Source organism: Protobothrops mucrosquamatus, unplaced genomic scaffold (genome assembly GCF_001527695.2).
Source record: "Protobothrops mucrosquamatus isolate PMUCROS unplaced genomic scaffold, P.Mucros_1.0 scaffold542, whole genome shotgun sequence".
Taxonomy (NCBI): domain Eukaryota; kingdom Metazoa; phylum Chordata; class Lepidosauria; order Squamata; family Viperidae; genus Protobothrops; species Protobothrops mucrosquamatus.
In genome coordinates, this window is record NW_015386847.1 from 85,474 (window position 1) to 105,909 (window position 20,436).

The 20,436-nt window shown below is 45.2% G+C and overlaps 1 protein-coding gene across 1 annotated transcript in view; it reads right to left on the reverse strand.

Moving 5' to 3' along the window:
• KIRREL2 (kirre like nephrin family adhesion molecule 2) overlaps positions 1 to 8,250 on the reverse strand; it is a 30,748-nt gene extending 22,498 nt beyond the window's left edge. The window contains exons 1-3 of the mRNA XM_015816966.1: positions 8,208 to 8,250; positions 1,310 to 1,459; positions 305 to 454 (exon numbers count right to left, since the gene is read on the reverse strand). Of these exons, the coding sequence (XP_015672452.1) occupies positions 305 to 454; positions 1,310 to 1,459; positions 8,208 to 8,250 (343 nt within the window). The remainder of the gene's footprint in view (positions 1 to 304; positions 455 to 1,309; positions 1,460 to 8,207) is intronic.
• Between the last annotated feature and the right edge of the window lie 12,186 nt (positions 8,251 to 20,436).

A 20,436-nucleotide genomic window follows, 5' to 3' on the forward strand; every position in this document is an offset into this window, starting at 1 on the left:
ATGACTTCAAGATTTAACATGGGCACGGCTCAGCTTTCTCTAGAAGCCATCATGAGTTTGCAGGGGTGACCTTACACAACAAGCCATATCCCTTTCCTCCTAGCTCAGTTTAGGCTTTCACAATACTCTCGTGGAAAGATCAACCAGAAGGATCAACAAGAGACCCTGGCAGACCATATTAGATGTTTGAGATTCTCTTGTGGTGTATTAGTTGGGGCTGCTTTCCAGGGGGCCACAAATTGGGAATTCTGAGACCCTGGGATCGTCTCACCAACCAAAAACAGGAAGATAGGAGAGAACTCACTAAGTACAGTAAGTTTGGCTCGCTGGGAGCGCAATGCTGCTTGTGTGGCTTGACACTCATAGACAGCATCATCGTCTAGTTCAGCATAATCAATGCGTAGGTTGTGTTGACCGGCAGAGGCGTCTCCTACAATAGAATAGCGGGACCAGCCTGTGGAAAAGCGATGGGGTAAGAGGTCAGTCTTACTAGATAGACCAGATAGGAAATAAGCTAACTCTACAGGTAGTCCTCGACTTACAACAGTTCATTTAGTGACCATTCCAAGTTACAACGGCACTGAAAAAAGCACTAGTGACCATTTTTCACACTTACGACCGTTGCAGCATCCCCAAGGTCACATGATCAAAATTCGACCGCTTGGCAACTAGTTCGTATGTATGAGGGTTGCAGGGTCCTGGGGTCATGTGATCCCCTTTTGCGACCTTCTGACAAGCAAAGTCAAAGGGGGAAGCCAGACTCACTTAACGCCGATTTACTGACATAACTGCAGTGGTTCACTTAACAACTGTGGCAAGGAAGATCATAAAAGAGGGCAAAATTCACTTAACAACTGTCTTGATGAACAAGAGAAATTTGGGGTTCAGTTATGGTCGCAAATTGAGGACTACCTGTACTTTACTGCAAAGTTACATTAATAGAATCTTGCAAGTCTGAAAACAGACATCTCCCACCATCCCATTTACAGCCCAAGAACTTTGGGGTGGTTTCTTCTGAGCGTCCTGGGCCCACTCTGCAGCTGTGGGCTATGCTCCCTCTTCTCTGATCATCCGCGAGGCAGCCTCTCTTTGCCCCAGTGGTCTCCCAAGGTCTTTCCCACACACCATTACAAGGATGAAACCAGGAGTGAAAAATTCTCTTCTGTGTGACGCAGGATAAGGTTGAGTTATGATCAACACATACTGCCATTTGGGGTAACCCAGTATTTCTGCCAATAAAGGTCCAGGGTGTCCTTTCTCCAATCATCAACATCGTCTCTCTCAATAGGGTCGTGATGTACATACATACCGGGTAAGTCTCTCTCTCCCCCTAAAGCCAGTCCATCTTTGGTCCACTGAACCATGCCACGGTAGCCCATGATCACACACGCTAACGTCACGGACTGACCGGACACAATCACTTGATCCATGGGCTGTTGAAAGAAATAAGCTGCCAGCCCTGCCAAAACAAAACAAAGATTTAAAGTCAGACTGTTTAGTGATCCTAATAAAGAAATCAGGACTTTTTGGCTGGAGCTTCAGAGGAGATACGCTTGAACCGATTTCCTGAATTCAGACTGGTTGTCTGCCAAAACCGGTATTTTGCTTCTGCCAGTGGCCCATTTATCTTGGAAGGTTTACAGGAGTGGAGGAAACACAAGCTTCTCCAATATTGTCTTCAGGCTCTGCTACTAGCGGCATACTACTTCTATACACGGAGGATCAACATCACTGTTTTATCTGAAAGCAGTTTTTCTACCTGGAAGGTGGTTTTTTTTGTGATTGGCAGTTCTGAATCAGTCCATCTTTTTTTTTAAAGGTAAAATTATGCCACCTATAACATGAATCAGGGCAACCCACCCTATTTGAAAACTTGCCATGTGGTTGGCAGACATCAATATGAAGAAAGGTTCTATGCTCCTATCAATATGCTAATTAAATATTTGCTTTGCATACAAAACTTTTCAGGTTAGCTCCACCCCCTTCCCTCCAGTCAGACTAAGAATTATCTTCATTTGAAATTTAACAGGGGCATTCCAGAGCATGGGAGTGGTGGATGATAACGCCACTGCCAAGGACTTGTCAGACAACATTTTGAATTTCTCTCGAGTGGATCATGGAGATCTCTCACACTTGCTTAGTTGTGAGGAGAGCAGGGGAATGTGCTGAGTGAGTGGGGATTATCTATGGCACAATCAACTTCTCAGCAGTCTCATGCCACCCTGGTTTCCCATTACATTCCAAGGGAAGATATCAAAAAGAGAATTTTACCAGTGGGCCTTTTTGCTATTGCAAGTTGCTCCCTCACCTTGCAACTCAGAGCAATGCTCACAAACACTGCCCAGACAACCAGAACAATGCCAAGAGCAGGAGTCTTCAAACTTGGCCCTTTTATGACTTGTGGACTTCAACTCCTAGAATTCTTCAGCCAGTGTGTCTGGCTGAGGAATTCTGGGAGTTGAAGTCCACAAGTCATAAAAGGGCCAAGTTTGAAGACCCCTGGCCAAGAGTAAGGTATAAAGTAATAAAATGGAAGCCCTTTTTTACTCTTTGTAAAAAATAATAATAAAATCTTCCGGTTAGCAAGGTCTGTGTCCTGCCCCCACCAACACCCATTCATGATCAGAATGTGTTTCTTGCATATTCCCAGCCTATTCCTCTTCCTGTGGCCCAGCCATTTCCCATTGCAATTCAAAGCCTGCCTACTCAGAAACAATTCCTACTGAATTAATTCAACGGGACTTACTCTCTAAAGTAAGGACTGCATTCTTCCCCTCTTTTCTGAGAGCTGAGAAAGGCAAAAATGTGGAGAAGAAGAAAAGATAGATAGAGCATGCTTTGTTATTATTATTTTTAGAGATGACACCGTTGCCCTCAGGTTCCTGGCACAGCCTTATCTCTCCACACAGATGCTCAGGTGCAGCTCCGTGGGCTGTGAATTTGCTCTTCAGCCAAGTAAGGTTCTGCTGGGCTCCCCAGCGCTCCTACGAGAAACTACTTTCTTTCCTGCTTTCCTCTATCGCTCTTGGCAAATGCATTTAAAGGCAGCTCAGAGTTGGCAGGCATCCAGGATTCTACGTGGACAGGTGTGTGCATACCAATGTGCCATCCGATGACTAGAATCCTAGACCTCAGACTTTTCTTTCTCCTTAAATGAAGGCAGGAGCGGATAGTCCAAATGATCGTGACGACACGCAAGTGAATAGATTGGTAGATCCTGTAACACTGATTTTATTACATTAGTTTATGGAGGGCGCGTTGTATTTTTGAATTCCGTTCTTTAGTGAAATAGTAGAATGGATTTACAAAGGAACAAAAAAGAGACTCTAGAAAGAGTACAGAGAAAAGCAACTAAGATAATTACGGTGCTAGAGGATAAAACATAGGAATTGGGTTTGTCTAGTAGTCTAATGAAGGGAAGGACTGGGGTGACATGATAACAGTCTTCCCAATATTTGAGAGATTGTCACCAAGAAGAGGGGGACAATTTATTCTCCAAACACCTGAGGGCAGGACAAGACATAACGGATGGAAAAAGAGAGAAGCAACCTAGAACTAAGGAGAAATTTCCTGACAGTGAGAACAATTAATTAGTGAAATGGCTTGCCTTCATAAGTTGTAGGTGTTCCATCACTGGAGGTTTTTAACAAGAGACTGGACAGTGATTTGTCCAGAATGATATAGGGTCTCCAGCTTCAGCAGGGAGTTGGACTAGAAGACCTCCAAGGTCCCTTCCAACTCTGTTATGCTTTTATTCTGTTAACTGTTGCTTGTCATGTAGGCAGACTCCAAAATGAGCGCTATCACCATTCAAGAGGTCTCTTACACAAATGAATGTCAGGGTTTCTCCATATTGATTGCTGATTGGACCCAGTCAAAACTACCTAAATGTTCATAAATGACAACACAGATCTATGGAGCTATTTCAAATGTAGGTTCCTTGATACCTTGAGGGTAAAGAGTGTTCTCAGGCAGGCGTCCTCCAGGGACATAGGTCTGCAAATCCCATTAGGTTGACTTATGTTAGGGAAAATGGGAATTGTAGTCCAATGCACCCAGAAGGTTTAAGTTAGGGTATTAATTCCTACCTGAAGTAAATCCAGTTACCCATGCAAAGCGGTTTGCCCTTGCCAAATCTACTCTCCACCCCTTTTGACCACCGGGAAGTTGTTAAGATTCAAGGAGCTGAAACGAGACTGTCTTAATGCACAGATCCCTCCAATGTAAAAGCCTGCTTAACTGCAATCCAATAAGGATTGGCCTTCTGTTCTATTGTTGAGAAGTTTACTCCCTCCACGAGGTTCTGAATCATGGGATAATCTTCTCAAGAGGGTCAAGAAGACTGAGACACAGAATCAGCTAAAGACAAAGGCTTGGATGGGAGTCAGAAAGGCAGACTAAACCCACCTCTCTTGGGCTTTAGTCACCCCAGAGGGGCAGGGCCAAATCCAGCTGATCAACCCTCTGAGAAAAATTGAAGTGAATCCCTAGGTCTATCATGAACATCAAGAAACATAGAACCCGTTTGGTTATTGCAAGTGGGGTTAAGAACCTCTTCGCATCTCCAAACTGTTGATGCAATTTAACTGGGGAACAATGGAGACTTTAGAGCAGGAGTAGCCGATTGTTGCCATGAGGGCTGCAATGTGGCCTTCAGAATGCTTTGGATAGTACCTGGTTCCAGTGGTTAATGAAGTTCATAATGATTAAGAAATCATACTAATGTAATTGCTTCCTTTTAATTCACTGTAAATTGAATCAAGTCAAATTTAGCTTCTTTGCCAAGTCACCCACTCCCAGAGCGCGACTCTCACAACACCAGTCCAAAAAGAAGCATGGTTTCAGCTCATATTGTGCATCCTTGACTAACAGCGATGGCACTTGGCTACTCCGAGTAGGAAGAACTCCTGTGTTTCAAGGGCCTCTGATCTTTCCTGATTCTGTCTGGTGTCACCTGTTCTCTTGAAGCTTGGACCTAGTGACAAAAACCAAGAGATGGATCAGCAGTCCCATCTTCCTTGATGTTTCCACTAGACAAGGATGTCCTTCGGGGACTAAATAGAGACAGGAAGAAAGCAGCAGTGGCAGACACGGTTCCTTTGAGAGCATTTTGTCAAAGGTCTCCTAAAATGTGAGTCCACAATATTCCTAGCAAATTTGTTCACATCTTCTCTTTCTCTCATTTACAGATACACCCACAGACACACTCTTATGACCAACCAAAGGAACTATCCATCTGGGTTTTCACCTGGAGACTTTCAAGAGCATTTTACTATTCACAAGAATATGCGGCAGTGTTACTTAAAAGCTGTAGGTCGGCTCACCGCCTACCTATGACCCTGGAAGCCCCTCTTTGCTCCAGGAACATCTGCTGGTTGCTATAAAAAAGTTACTATCTTCCAATTCAGGCCTATGCAACTCCGATGTATGAGATCACAAATACTATGCCAGTAAGAGCCACTACAAATAGCAGAAGACCAATGGAAGGTGCATGGCCATGGAAGGGGACTGGACTGGGAGCTCTGGAAAAGTAGGGGTGCTGAAAGACCAGGCAGCAGGGTGGTGGAAAGAGAGATAATTGAGCTCTTTCTTTCTAACCACCGTACATTTGTTTCCTCTCTCTTTGGAGCTGAAATGGACAAGGAAAAGCGGAGTCTTTCAAGTGACTCCAAGCCTTTGAAAGACACTCCACTGTTCCATCTCAAAAATAACGATGACAGCCTGTCACTCACAGAATGAATAGCTAAGTAATTATGTGAACTTGGGATGGGTGGCGGGGTGTGCACGTGTGTATGTGTCACATTCTCCAAAGCTGTGTCTGCTCTATTTTGTGAACTGAGGAAAGAGAGATGTTTTGATGTTTCAATTATTGTATGTTTCACCTTCTCCTAGGAACCATTGGGAACAAAATCTGACTAGTGCTTAGTTTTAAATCATGGAATTAACATCCCACGAAGGACGTCCAGTCCTGAGCAGAAAGCCATATTTGGACCTACATCTCTGAAGCTGATGAGAAGTTAGCAGGTCTGGGTTCTGTTGACAGCTTGGGGGGGCAGGACTCAGAAGAAGTGTCTGAATGTAATGACTTATCGGTAGAACAGGAATAGACTGTGAGAAGAGGCAGAAACTGTTATCATCTATCTTGAGCAAGTTCTTTTGGCATGAGAACCAGCTGCCTCCACAAGACAAGTTAAGATTAGAAACAAAGGAGTCTCAGATTAACTCAAGAGATGGGCAGTCCCAACACATCTGAAATAGATGAATGGCTTTGATCAATGAACAGAGATTAACGTGAGGCACGAGGAATGCAGATATCAAGACAGATGTAAGAGGCAGCTAGGTTCTCCAGGGTTGTATTCATAGAACAAAAACTTAATCTAGTTTTTGAATTAACTTTTTGGGTGATTTGTGCATTGTATTGGCTTGTAAATTAATGGTCTGGGCTCAGGCAACATGGCAAGCCGTATGAAACCTAACCAAGATTGGAATCAACCCGGCTTAGCATTTGGGGTGAATGGAGCCACCAGATACGGACGTAGGTAAACCATGTTGCGTGAAACCACACAATGGGAATAGGAAGGTCCTCTCTTTGTATGGTATACAGTACTGCAAGAGTTGTTATTTTAAACCACAACAGGCAGAGTCTCTTGCCACTGGCCACACTGCCTGAAGTTGATAGGGATATAAATCCAAAAACATCTGGAAGGCATTTGGTGCCTTTGCAAAGAAAGAAGCAATGGCCTAATGGTTACTGCAACGGAGGCCTGCTGCGAACCAAGTACTCCCCGTTCCAAAACACTTATACTCCCCCCACTGGTTCCCTCCCTCCCCACATTACATCCCTCAGGCTCTAGGACGTCCTTGCCTCGTATTTCCATGCTTCACAGCAAATCCTTTTTGAAGCGGCACAGAGGCTGAAACGAACTGCTGAATTTCTGCCTGGTAATAGGCATGAAATCTGCAGTCCATTGTGCCAAAACTGCAGGGGAAAAAAAAAGAGGGGGGGGGATGAAAGCACACATAACTCTTGTCCACCCCACGGAATTAGAGTGGCATCCAAGGGGAGGTGGGTCGCTCCTCCACCCAGGCAAAAAGTTAGCCCAGAGGGTTCAGGAAGAAATTCACCTTTGGGAATGAATTAGAACCCAGAGAGAAAGATATTGTGGCCTGCCAAAGGCAGTGAATTCTCCACCTCAGCCATTTCTGGATAGTCCCTTGTTCCTCAACTCTGAAAAAAGCAGGACGTCTGACTTCTTCTCCCCAACCGTAAAGTGTGAATGTGCAAAAAAAGTCCACCAGGATCTTTTAGGAGGCCGGTATACACATTTCTCTTTCTGTCCTGCCCTTCTCCCTCCCTCCATCTCTGCAGTCACAAAACTGATTCCCTGCCAGGCAACCTAATTAAGGAAAAAATTTCCTATGATGAAGATCTGGGAGAAAAAAAAGGGTTTGAGGCTGAGCAGCATTTTCTAAAAAAGTGGCTAAAAAAAGAAAAGAAAAGGAAGAACAATAGGAGCAGTCCATCAATGGCAAAAAAAAAAAAAAAAGAGTGGGTGTGGATACAGTGATATATCGTGGACAAATAAATACGTCAATGCTTATCACCAGATCTCAATCTTCCTGAATTGTTAGGAGACCAATAGAAATAGTGGAATAAAGTGGCCTCTGACATTCATTCAAGGAAAATGTCAGCTAGAGCTGTTTTAGATGTTTCATGAAAATCTTTTAGGGAACTGGACTCTCGATGGTGGGGATCTTCTTAGTCAGAAGGACCAGTTCTTCCAGCATGGACAGGCAGAGTAAAGATCTCAGCATCCATTCGAACGCATCATCCATTTGAGCGATTCTTGGAAAAGCCATCCCTTGACTTGGTGTTGAACAGCGCCTTTTCTCTGCTGGATGAGAAGTCGGCAAGTCGGACCTCTGGGTTTTGTAGTATTGAGGTGTGGCTGAATCTCCAAACTGGTTTTGATTCTCTTTTGCTGAGAAAACCTTCCAGAAGTGAGCCAGGAAGGAGAGAAAGTTGACGAGGGAGCCATGAGAGAGAGTGTGTGTGGCCATATTGTCACTTTGTAAGCAGGGAGGGAGAATTGCCAGAGCTGGCAGCTTGAGAGGGCCTGAGTTGGGGGCTGGACAATAGACCCTTTGTATCAAGGGCTCATTCAATTGCCATCAGTTCCGCCAGCCCTCCTGTCTGGTTGACATACCTCTCCCACTCAGTGTCTCTGCCACTACTTCTGACCCACACATGCCCCCTCGCCTGGGCAACCCACCCCCCTGGATCCTTGGTTTCCACCCATAAATTGGAAATGTTCCACCATACTACAGAGAAGGGAATCTGGGCTTTGGTGAATATTCTGGAGGAACTCCAGATCCCGCTGCCACTTTGCAAATAATATTTTAATAGTGAAAAGCTCCTATATAAAGTTGCTGTTTATAAGATTCAGAATACATGCATACAGATAGTCTTTGATGCACGTCCATAATCAGGACCAGAGCTTAATCAATGGGGTCATTAAGTGAGTCTTGCTTGACACTATGGTCATTAAACGAATCACCATGGCTCTTAAGCGAATCATTAAGCACATTTGGCTTCTCTCCCATTGACTCTGTTTGTTTGGACGCCCCCTGGGAAGGTTGAAAATGGTGATTGTGTGATTTTGGGTTTCTGCCAACCATCATAAATACAAGCTGGTTGCCAAATTGTAATCACGTGATCCTGGGGATGCCGCAACAGTTGTAACCACAAGGATTGGTCATAAATCACCTTTTTCAGTGCTGTCGTAACTTCAAACAGTTGTTAAATGATTTTAAGTTGAGGACTATTTTGTATCCAATACAGTGTAAATTTGAAGTTGTCCTGGTGGAACCCATTAGTGCAAAACAACGCCTATTTTATGAAAGTATTGGTTATCACCTATATCAGTGGTGGCGAACCTATGGCACGGGTGCCAGAGGTGGCACTCAGAGCCCTCTCTGTGGGCATGCGTGCCGTCGCCCCAGTCCTAGGCCTTCAGCTGGGTTTTATAAAACCTTTTCACTTTAGGCCTCTGCCGCCGTGTGAAAAAAAAAAGGTTCAATCAATCAGTCAATTTCAACTTCTTGTGGGAAAAAAAAAGATCTTGCAAAGTTGGAATTGATTGATTGAACTTTTTAGTCCCACCCAGTCTGACGTTACCACGGCAGCCACACCCAGCCAATGGGCCACACCCAGCCAATGGCCACCCGATGATGCATAAGTGGGTTTTGTGTTGCAGTTTGGGCACTCGGTGTCTAAAAGGTTCGCCATCACTGACCTATATCGCCTCTACGGGATGGTGCTGGGCTCGGATAGGGACCACCCAGTTCACAATTATTCCATCTATCCTGTCACCCATAGACACGCTTGCTCAATAATGTCCTGACAAAAACTTACATGACCTAGAACAGGGGTGTCAAACTGCTAGCCCGTGGGCCGGACGTGTCATCGGTAAACCATGCCCACCCCATTGCTGGCAATGGCGAAAAAGCTCCGTTATGTTGCGCAACGTCAAGTGACATCGCGAGTTTGACATGTCTGACCTAGAAGCTGGACTTTTCTGTGGCTGGCAGAATAACAGAATTGGAAGGGTCCTTGGAAGTCTCCTAGTCCATCATGCTATCCCCAACAGACATCATCTTGCTTGGCCTCTTCACTCCAGGCATTCAAGAACGTAAAGCTTTTATTTTTAAACAGGTCTGGATTCCTTCGATGTCTCAGTTGGTGGGGATCAGGCAATTGCCTGATTATTGATGATGGTGTCTGGCTGTTTGATGGGTGGGTTGGGAGATGTGTCCTAAGGAATTGTTTTTATGTTGATATGTACACCACCTGGAGTCTGACTGGAGCAGGAGAACATTTGGAGGAATAAATAATAAAGAACAAAAATAAAATGCCCCTGCTGGGGACTACCGTAGTACCTAATAGTTGGCAACACTGCAGTTGTGTTGTGAGATATCTGCTCTGTAAATTACCCAGTGGCCCCATCTTAGCATCATTCTGGGGCAATATGGGAAATTATAGACTCACCCCATTGACCCAGTTTTCTGACATGTAGACAGCCTTAGAGCCTTCAAAATAAAAAAGGAGTTGGTGCACCATTATCCTTGATACTACCATGTTTCCCCAAAAATAAAATCGGGTCTTACATTAATTTTTGTTCCAAAAGGCCGATTTTATTTTCGTGGAAATACAGTAGTAACTGCATCCGTCTGGCTGACAATCTTAACTGGGGCTTATTTTTGGGGTGGGGCTTATTTTCGGGGAAACATGGTAGAGCAATTATCCTCAACTGGACACAGAATGGAACTGTAATGATTTAAATTCTTAGCTGAAGAATCCCAACCTATCTAGAAGATGCTAGCAGCTAATCTTGTTGTTGAGTAATGGCTCACTCTATAAGTTTGGCCCTATAGTGATGTCTTCCATAAGTACAGGTAGTCCTCGACTTACGACCACAATTGAGCCCAAAATTCCTGTTGCTAAGCGAGACACTTGTTAAGTGTAATTTGCCCCACTTTATGACCTTGCTTGCCGCAGTTGTTAAATTTGAAACGTGGTTGTTAAGTGAACCTGGCTTCCCCACTGATTTTGCTTGTCAGAAGGTGATCACATGATCTCAGGACACTGCAACCGTCATAAGTATGAGTCAGTTGCCAAGTGTCTGGATTTTGATCACATGACCATGGGGATGCTGCAGCGGTCGTAAGTGTGCAAAATGGTCGTAACTCACTTTTTTCAGTGCTGTTGTAACTTTGAACGGTCACTAAACGAAGTAAGTTGAGGACCACCAGTATATTTAAAATTGAGAGGAGGGATAAAGATGCCCAAAGACATTCCTCATAGTTATATGAACTGACCAACCCAGGGGTGGGAAGAAGTTAGGACTGTTCCCCCTTCCCCCAAGCTGCTTTCTACTCTTATGGAAGATCAGTTGGATCCCCTCCAAGTCCTTCACCACCTGATTTGGTGGGAAAAGCCAACATGGCTTTTTCTCTAAGGCACTGATATGTACCAAACCCGGTCAGAGGGACACACCTTTGCTATTTATGTGTCCTTTGTACTGACAGGCTTTGCAGACCCCTGCAGTATATGTTGCCATAGCTTCCTGGCATCAGCTCAGACCTGAAATTAGGTCATTCCCAGAAGCCAACAGATGTTAATTTTGTGCATTTGTCCCTGTAAAGCTGGCTACTCCTTTTCCTCCTTCCCCTCTGCCCTGAATTACATGGCCTATGAAAATCCTCTAAGCACTTATGTCCAGCCCCGTTGTCCAGCTGTTAGACAAAGTGTGGTTTCTATCAAAATATTAACAGTATATTAGTTTATGCCTCCAAAATGGAGTGAAGCAGATATCTACAGTATATCCTGGCATTCTTCTAGATTGTTAATACTGCAACTCTAGATGTGTCAGCCAACACGATATTGGAATTGTGGAAGGGAATATAATCTACTTGCTCTTTCTATTGTATGGAGTTCCATTCACTACTGAATACAACTTCTGATCATCTACTGGACATGTAGTACTGGTATTGCAAGATTCTGCAAAAATTCTGCTTTGGCAGTACAGCTAGGTTCCCAATCTGAACTCCTGCCAAGACAGCAAACCTATATTTCTGGAGTGGTACCCAAACTCTGGAATCATCTGTGCCATGCACAAGGTGGCAACTGTGCCATAACACATGACCTATCTTTAAAAACGACAACCATTTATTTAGTGGCCATTCAAAGTTACAAGACACTGAAAAGGTGACTTACAATGGGTCCTCACACTTACAATGATTACAGCATCTCTACAGTTACATGATCAAAATGCAGGTGCTTGGAGCTGACCTGTATTTACAATAGCTGCAGTGCTTTGGGGGTGACTTCCAAAAAGCAAGGTCAATGGCGGAAGCCATATTCAATTAACAACTATGTGATTTACTTAACATCTATGGCAAAAAAGCTCATAAAATCACTTAACAACTGCCTTGCTTAGCACTGGAGATCCTGGTTTTGATTTTGGCCATAAGTCAAGGACTATCTGTAAATGCAACTGGGTTTTGTCCTAACAATATCCTTTTCTTTGTCCTGGCCCTGCCTATTTTTTTTGAAGCTCTAAAACGGCATTTCTCAATCTTGTCTACTTTAAGATGTTGACAACTCCCAGAATTCCCTAGCCAGCTCTGAGAGTTGAAGTCCATACGTCTTAACGTTGGCAAGGTTGAGAAACACTGCTTTAAAATAACGGATTGCCCCAGGATAAGCCACGGCTTGAGAACAACAGTCTTCCCTTATGTCAAATGCTGTCATTAGCCCAGCTTGTGTTACTGGGCTGGGCTGGGCTTTTGGCCATCAAACAGGTTCGGAGGCTTGTATCGGTATGTCTAATCAAGTCTCTGGATCTGGAAAAAGAGGAGCTATGAGGTGAGACCCAACCTTTCAAAATCCTTCACTCCCCGTGAAATATATTCAGCAATCATCCAATCTTTTGGGCTTCTGCCAATCGATCGAGTGGCCATTAAGCATATAATAATTGCAGTTTTTGAAGTCTTCGGTATCTCCTCCCCCTCCTCTTGGGAAAATTCAATCTTTCTGTTTCCTGCAACAATTTTACTTGGTAATAATCAATGGCTATCTTAAAGCATCTCACTAGACGTGTTTAAAAATCAATCCAAATGTTTACCGCCGCAGGAAATTAAGAGGGCAGACAATTACTTTGTGACAGAGAATGAGGCTTGGAAAACACACATGCACACACATCTGAAATAAAAGGCTTTATTTTGTCTAGCAGAAACATCTGCTGTATATAGTGTAAATGCACTTAGAATGGCTCCACATTTCCAGAGAGGAGACAGGTGCTCTATATTTTCACCCCAAAACTCAACAGTTCATTAGCTTGGGCATCAGCTCCTCTCTGCTGTAATGCTGCACTTCCCATGCCAGCTGCTGCGATGAAACGAGAACTGAGTATACACACCCAGCTCTACAACCCGTCACCTAAAAAGGCCCCAATGTTTGAGAAGGGCATGACAGCAAAATGTTGGGGTAAAGTGGGAGAAAGTCCAATCAGCTACACTTTTGCCTGCACCCTAAGGTGACCAGTACAGTGAGGACCAGTTCATCAGTTTCTATAGTCATTGCAAATTGTATTCTCAGATTAACGTGTTTATATGGGGACAAATTCTATAACACTCCCTCTCCAAAACACGTATATACCAATAGTAGCAAGCATCTGTAGCTCAGGTGAGGGTGCAGGTTTGTTCTCCGAGCTTGTGTGTTGGCTTCGTTACCAGGCTAGATAACATCTTCAGCGGAATTTAAGGGATGTCCATGTTCTTCTGTTTATAAGGGCTTCAGATGTGGGTGTGTCTTGTGATGGGTCAGGTGTCACAAGACCCATCACAGGACCCTCACCTGACACACCCACACCTGAAGCCCTTATAAACAGAAGAACGTGGACACTGACATCCACTAAACACCTCTGAAGATGTTACCTAGCTTGGTAACGAAACGTTCGGAAACCAATCCACAAACTCGGAGAACGAACCTTCACCCTCACTTATAGACCAACATGGAAAGAATGATAGATTCTTTTTTTTTTTAAGCCAATGATTACAGGTAGCCCTCAACTTAAAACCATTCATTTAACAACTGTTCAAAGTTACAGTAGCACTGAAACCTAAACCCAATCCTCGCACTTACAACCGTTGTAGCATCCCCGGCATGTATTTACGATGGTTGTAGCATTCTGGGGTCATGTGATCACCATTTGCAACCTTCGCAGCTGGTTTCCAACCAGCAAAGTCAACGGGCAAAGCTGGATTTTACTTAATGACTGCATGATTCACTTAACAACCATGAGCAATAAAGGTCATAAAATCAGATCTGATTCACTCAGCAACCGCCTGGCTCAGCGACCAAAATTCTGGTCCTAATTATGGTTTTAAATTGAGGACCACCTTATTCCAATTCACGTTTGGAAGTCAGAGCACTATCAGCTAATATGCAGTTGGGTGATTTCTAGTTTATTTGTAAGAAACAAACGGCTGCTCTAGCACAGGGATCTTCAAACTTGGCCCTTTTATGACTTGTGGACTTCAATTCCTCAGCCAGGAATTCTGGGAGTTGAAGTCCACAAGTCCTAAAAGGGCCAAGTTTGAAGACCCCTGCTCTAATACCCATATATGTATATGAATACAGTAGTTATACAATGTTGGTCCAGATTTAGAGTTAAGCACGTTCTAAAGTCTACCTCTACTGCCAAATTCTGGATTACCACTAGAAAGTCACAATTCTATTTTTTTTTTCCATTTAACCCAGCCATTCATTTTCAATTTCTCTTATTTCACAAGCCTGCCAATAATAGAGGGAGACAAATCTGTGGGCCCTAGTTTGGATAGCTATTATCTTGAAGTCCCTAACCAAAGCTAGTTTCAAAGAAGGCCTTGGAAATGACAAAAACACAAGACGCAATAGGGAACAAGGTTATCTCAGAGGACACTCTTAATTCAAGAAGTTGCTTTCAGTGCAAGAATTGAAAGTCAGTGCCATGTAATGGCTAGAGTATCAAGGTAATTTCCACACTATAGATTTAGAGCATCTTTTCAGATTTCCCTGGTATTACTCTGCCAAAGTAGCAGTAATGTGGACAGCTTCTATATCATTTCAACAATGGTTGGGTGATGCAATGAAATCAGTACTATAGGAGTGACCTAGGACTGGGCGACAACGGGGAAATGTTAATTTAGCCTTGGGAGCATTGAACCAGCCACCATTTTTCTGCCTAATGAGTCTCATCAGATTGTGGTGACCATCATCTAGGCGGACAAAAGATAAGACCTCAGATTTAGAGACAAATAAACCAATCCACTTTTGAACTCCTCCTCTTTCTTTCTAGCTTACTTTCATCTCTATCGCCTAATCTAGAGGGGGGCACGCTCTCTGTTGTGACAGTTGTTAAACAGCTGGGAGTAAAAATCCCCTGATGATCTGTTCTGCAAGTCACATGGAGGTCTAACAATAGAGCTTGGTCTACCTTCTGGCCATCCCTGGTGAGCACAATCTTGAACTCCCTGGAGAAAGGCAGGGACATAAAATGTAATTAATAAGTACTCTGGTTTCAGGAAAAGCAGGAGGTGGATAAGATGAAGCTAATTTGTTCTGACCCAGCAGGGGCTTTTCTGAGGTTTCTCCATTGATTGCTAACTTGATTCATTAGAAACAACTCTTGTAATAGGATTCCAATACTTCTGGCAGGGTATCTTAAAAGATGACCTATGGAACCCTCTCACTAAATCTTCCCCAGATATTTGGAGATCACAACTCCCAGAACGTCCGGGAACTCGGGAAGAGGTCGCCCCAAGCCATCTCCTTAGTGAAGTCAAAGGGACCCAGGGACCTTCCAAGAAGCCTCCCTCAACATCCCTCCGCAATGGCTGTGCCAGCCTGGGAGGCTGGGAATTGATGCAGTGCCACATCCGGAAAGCATGAATTTCCCATTCTCAAAGCTGAGGCTGGCCAAGCTTGTTGAATAGCTTCTCTCTGCCATTCAATAATTTGTTATTTGGTTCAGATGAAATGATGTGCATGTGTATGTGTGTGTGTGTGTGTGTGTGTGTGCACGCGCGCATGCATGGGAAACGACGCACCCATCATCCCAATGTCAGCTTCCAGAGAAGTGTTCAAAAGATCACCTTGAGTTACTGCAACGCTTATTGCTTATTTTTAGTTCATCGGTGCACCGATGATCATTTTTGTCAGCTTCCTACAAGGAGCCTTTGCGGGCGCCCTTTTCCTTTCTCCATCATCCCTGGAGTTGCTGGCCAGCCCTCTCCTCCCCTCCCCCCCCTAGCCTGTGTCAGCGATAGGCAATGGGGAAGAGTCATTTGCATAGCTTAATACAGGCAAGGCAGGGCATTAGTATTCAGATAAATGCACTCCTTGCAACTTTGCCAACTTGAGATCACTGCAAATTTGAGTGGATTTCCACCGAGACAACAGAAGGCGCATCCCTTAGGCCAGCTTTTGCTCCTGCCAAATTTCAGTCACACAGCTTCTGAATGAGATGGCTGCATTTAAAATTATTTTTATATATATGTATCTAGAGAGAGAGAGAGAGAGAGAGAGAGAGAGAGAGAGAGAGAGAGAGAGAGAGAGAGAGAGAGAGAGAGAGAGAGAGAATAATCCTTTTCTATCATTTGCAGAGCCAGTTGGATTTTACCGGGAAAAGTGGCGGAGGGGGGGGGGAGGTTGTTTTGCTTTGCTTTATTTATCTATTGCTTTGCTTTATTTATCTATCTATCATGGTCTACATTGAGCAAACTGAAGCAAAGGGGGAGGTCAGCCTAGACGATGGGGAGGGGGGGAAGAAATGGTAATGATTTGACAACAAAACACTCAGTGTATCTATTTTTGCATTTATACCGCATGAACAGATTGGGGGGGGGAATCATAGGCGTAAGCCCAGGGGTGTCCATGGGGAGAAGGAAAAATGCCAAGACCCAACCGTGCGACCGAAGCACCATTTCTTTTTTAATGTGAACCGTAACACATGGTAACAAGGGATAAAGCTTTGATCACATGGTTGTGTGGCTGCCATTTGGCTTTTTTCTGGGCCCCTTTCCTGCGACAGCCCTGGACAAGGTCTTTTGCAAGGCTTCTTTGCTCAGTGGGGAATTGAGAAGAGCTTGAAGACATTGGGTAGGGTGGGGTTAGGGTATGGATATAGGGAAAAGAAAACAGAACAGGGGATAAAAAATAAAAATAAAACAGGCACCCACGTGCCTTATTCTAGGTTACCAAAAGAGTAGGGCGTGAAATAAAAGCTTTGCGTTCCATGCTGCAGATTTCACTCGGTCAGGTGAAGATCTAGCAGATGCAATTATACAACAGGCAAAGCTTGATTAGGGTTTATCTTGATCCGTTGGGTGGCGGCGGCGGCAGCTTGTGTACTGTGGCAGCCCAAACCCAGTGGTTTCTTCAGCGTTTTACTTTATTGTGGGTAAATCCAAATGATCAACTTGTGTACCAGAGCAGCCACTAGCGTTTTCAGAACATCTTGCAAGAAACTCCACAGCTGCATCACAGTGGATGGGTGAGTTTTGCTCCACTCCAAGGAAATGTGTCCTCTATTATAGGCCTCCCTTGAAAGGCATGCAGATGTCCTACGTCAGGGGTAGGCAACCTTGGCTCTTTTATGACTCGTGGACTTCAACTTCCAGAATTCCTGAGCCAGCCATGCTCATTACTCTCTATCTTGGCACTGTGAGAGATGATACTTCAATTCTGACCAACTCCGTTTCAATGGCCAAACCAACCCTAAGCCTGCAGTTCTGCAGATCGACCTTCCCTGACCTGATTTCTCCAATCCCTGATACGCCCAAGACTAGAATTGTGAGAATTCCCAAGTTTTGGAATTGCAATCCCAGCTTTTCTGGAGGGCAGCAGGGAAATGCTGGGACACGCCCCACCACCTTATTGAAACCTATTCAAACCTCTGAGAAAACAAGCATAAAGAACATTGGGATGAGATAGGGGAAATATAGCTTACCATATGGCTAAATTAAAACCATTACACTAAATTACAGATCGTTTTAATTAAGGCTTTTTTCAGACAAAACTGGCTGAGTCTACCTATAATGCATTAAGTCATGAACTGTGGTTTGGTTCACACCACATGCGAAGGCAAGACCAAGCAAATGGTCTAATTACTGATTGTTGAGGCAGATCCCTCTATATATGTGGAGCTAAGAATATCATTGTAGATCCACCAAGAATAACCTACTAGATCATAGGCTTCCTTTGACCAATCCCTGCTTTAGAATATTTTCAGAATCTTTGCCAAACAGAAAAATTCAGAGAACCAAGTACTGTATACCAGTGCCATGTTCACACCATAGGATAACCCAGATAAATGAAAAACTGGGGTACTGTATTTGCACAATGCCCCAAACTTAGGTTTGTTTGCTTGTTGGTGTTGATTAGTGTGATATACGAACGCAGCCTGTTTAGAGTGATGAAGATCGTTCAACTTATTGTGCAAATTCAGAAAACGGATTAATCCAGTAATTAGATTTAATGTGTTATGTGAACACAGTGCGTTCCTTAGGGAACTAGCTGCTGTGTGTCATGCTTGCAGGGAGTCTGAAGAACACCGCTACAGAAGACACAACAGTGATAAAGTAGATCTTACGGCACAGATCCAATTGGCAGGTGATCCCAGCTACCAAAGTAGTAGACCACTTCCTTCATTAGTGGCCTTTTCAGTCTCCTGCCAAACCTGAAATTAATTCTGGAAAATGAGTAAGGGAAACACATCAACAGCAAGTGTTTAACAACCAAATGAGGTGCCGTAACTATGCAAGCTTTTGGATGACACAGAGGTCTTCACAGGTCCAAAAAGCACACATCTAACTGTGTAATAATTCACTTTGTAATTGCAGCTCAGAGCAAAATCAGAAGAGGTGAAATCCTTTGGAAATTAACCTCCCCCCATCTTGTTGCCCCCTCCCCACCGGTGCCCTGATAGGCTCCCATGCTCTGGATGCTGCCTCTAGCTGCTGCTCAAGAGATATTATCATTAAAGAATCGTCCCCTTTGCTGCTTCTCCTCCTCCCCCCTCCCCTCGTTCCAGCGAGGCGCAGGCACCCCAGGATAAGAGCACCACGGCCACTCAGCAACCATTAGTGTTACTGCAAAGGAACTTGTAGCCATAGGGCACCCGAAGCAAGCCAGGCATATAAGTGTGGACTCTGTCCTCCTCTCCCCACACATCCTGACCCCCTTAACTCTTCCCGGGGGCCATCTTTCTACACTCCCATCTCTGTCACTAAGGCATCTGACAGCAGAGTTACCGGGACACCCAGCCTAGGGAACAGGAAAACCGCGATCGGCTTTTTTTTTTTCCTTTTCTTTTTTTCTGCTGCTGCTGCTGCTTTCTCTGTCCCGCTTAAAAGGGCTGCTGCGCCTTTAAGAGTTGCAGTCCGCATGACAGGGATAAGTTTAGCAGGTGCACCTTTGGTGGTGGCTGCACTGCGACTGGACAAGCCCCTTTTGGAGCTCTTTCTTAGAGGAGGCATCTCTCCCCACCCACCGGCTCCTCCCTGTGTTCCTCTGCCAGGCTGACCCTGCCCAGGGGCAGCCTTGGCACGCTGCTGCGGGCAATGGGAGAAGGCAGCATTGTCTGCATAGGGGAAAGAAGGCAGCTCTCTGACCCCCCACCCACCCACCCACCCACCAGGCCCCTCAGCTGCAGTTCAGAGTCACTATTGTTCTCTCTAACCCAGTTGCAATTCTTCCCATCAAGGGGAGAGGCAGAGGTTTGCAACAGAGCTTCCCAAAATGAGCACATTGTGGGTCAGTAGCCAAAAAGGGCCGAACCTATTTGCATTCTCCTCTACAGCCAGGACAGCAACTCAGGCAGGATGCGCTCTTACGTTGCACAGGGATCCAAGCCCATCTATGGGAATCATCCCAAGTCAAGGCAGACAAATTACACTGGGATTGGCAAACTGAGGGAGGCCAGCTGCCCCCTTCCCCCATGGCTCCGTTTTTGGATCAGCTGAAGAATATAAAAAGTATGGCATCTGGACATGTGCAGAGTGCATTTCACCCAGGGATGGTGCAATGGCAAACAAAGGGCTAATTTTCCAAAGGGTCGACGAAAGGGGAGGCGGGCAGAATTGCCAAGAACATTGCCCCCCCCCCTACTGACACCCAGGGATCCCCAGCCTGAAGGCAACAGTGAGTGGAGAGGGAGGTTGGGGGGGTCTGTATCCCAACACATCTGGAGGGCACTAGGTTGGAGAAAGCTACTCTACACCTTTATGCCCTGGATATGAAATAGGGGGGAAGTAAGACCTTTCAAGTGCGGGGGGGGGGGAGAGAAAGAGTTATGGGACAGGTACCCCAATGTCAAAAATCTTCCCTCAAAAGAAAAGGGGAGATTTCACCGGCTCACTCAGCGGCGCCCCCCCCCTCCCCGCTCCATCTCCAGATTTCTAAGGGAAAGCCCGTGGGCAAACGACTAAAGCGGCCCTCTGAATGACAACGCGGTGGGGAACCACAGACGGGGTGGGGGCTGGCAGAGGCGGTTGGAGAAGGGCGCGCCGGAGCTGCGCCTGCCTCCGAGGTAGCGGTAGCGGTCTCAAGGTTAACCGCGAGGGGGAGTCCGTCCGAGGAAGGCCACGAGATCAACCCCCGACCCACGCACCCCCCCACCCCCAACCCCACACTTTTTACGGCGACCTGAGTGGGACCCCCCCCCCGCCTCTCCTCTCCTCTCACCTGCAGATCTTGCAGGAGGCTAATTCTGCCCCCCCCCTCCAGCCCAAGGCCCTCTTCTGCAGAGATGAAACTCCACCTATGGAATGGGGTGGGGGGTGGGGGAGGAGGAGAAGGAGAAGGGGGAAGACCCCCCCCTCCTTTCCTCTCCG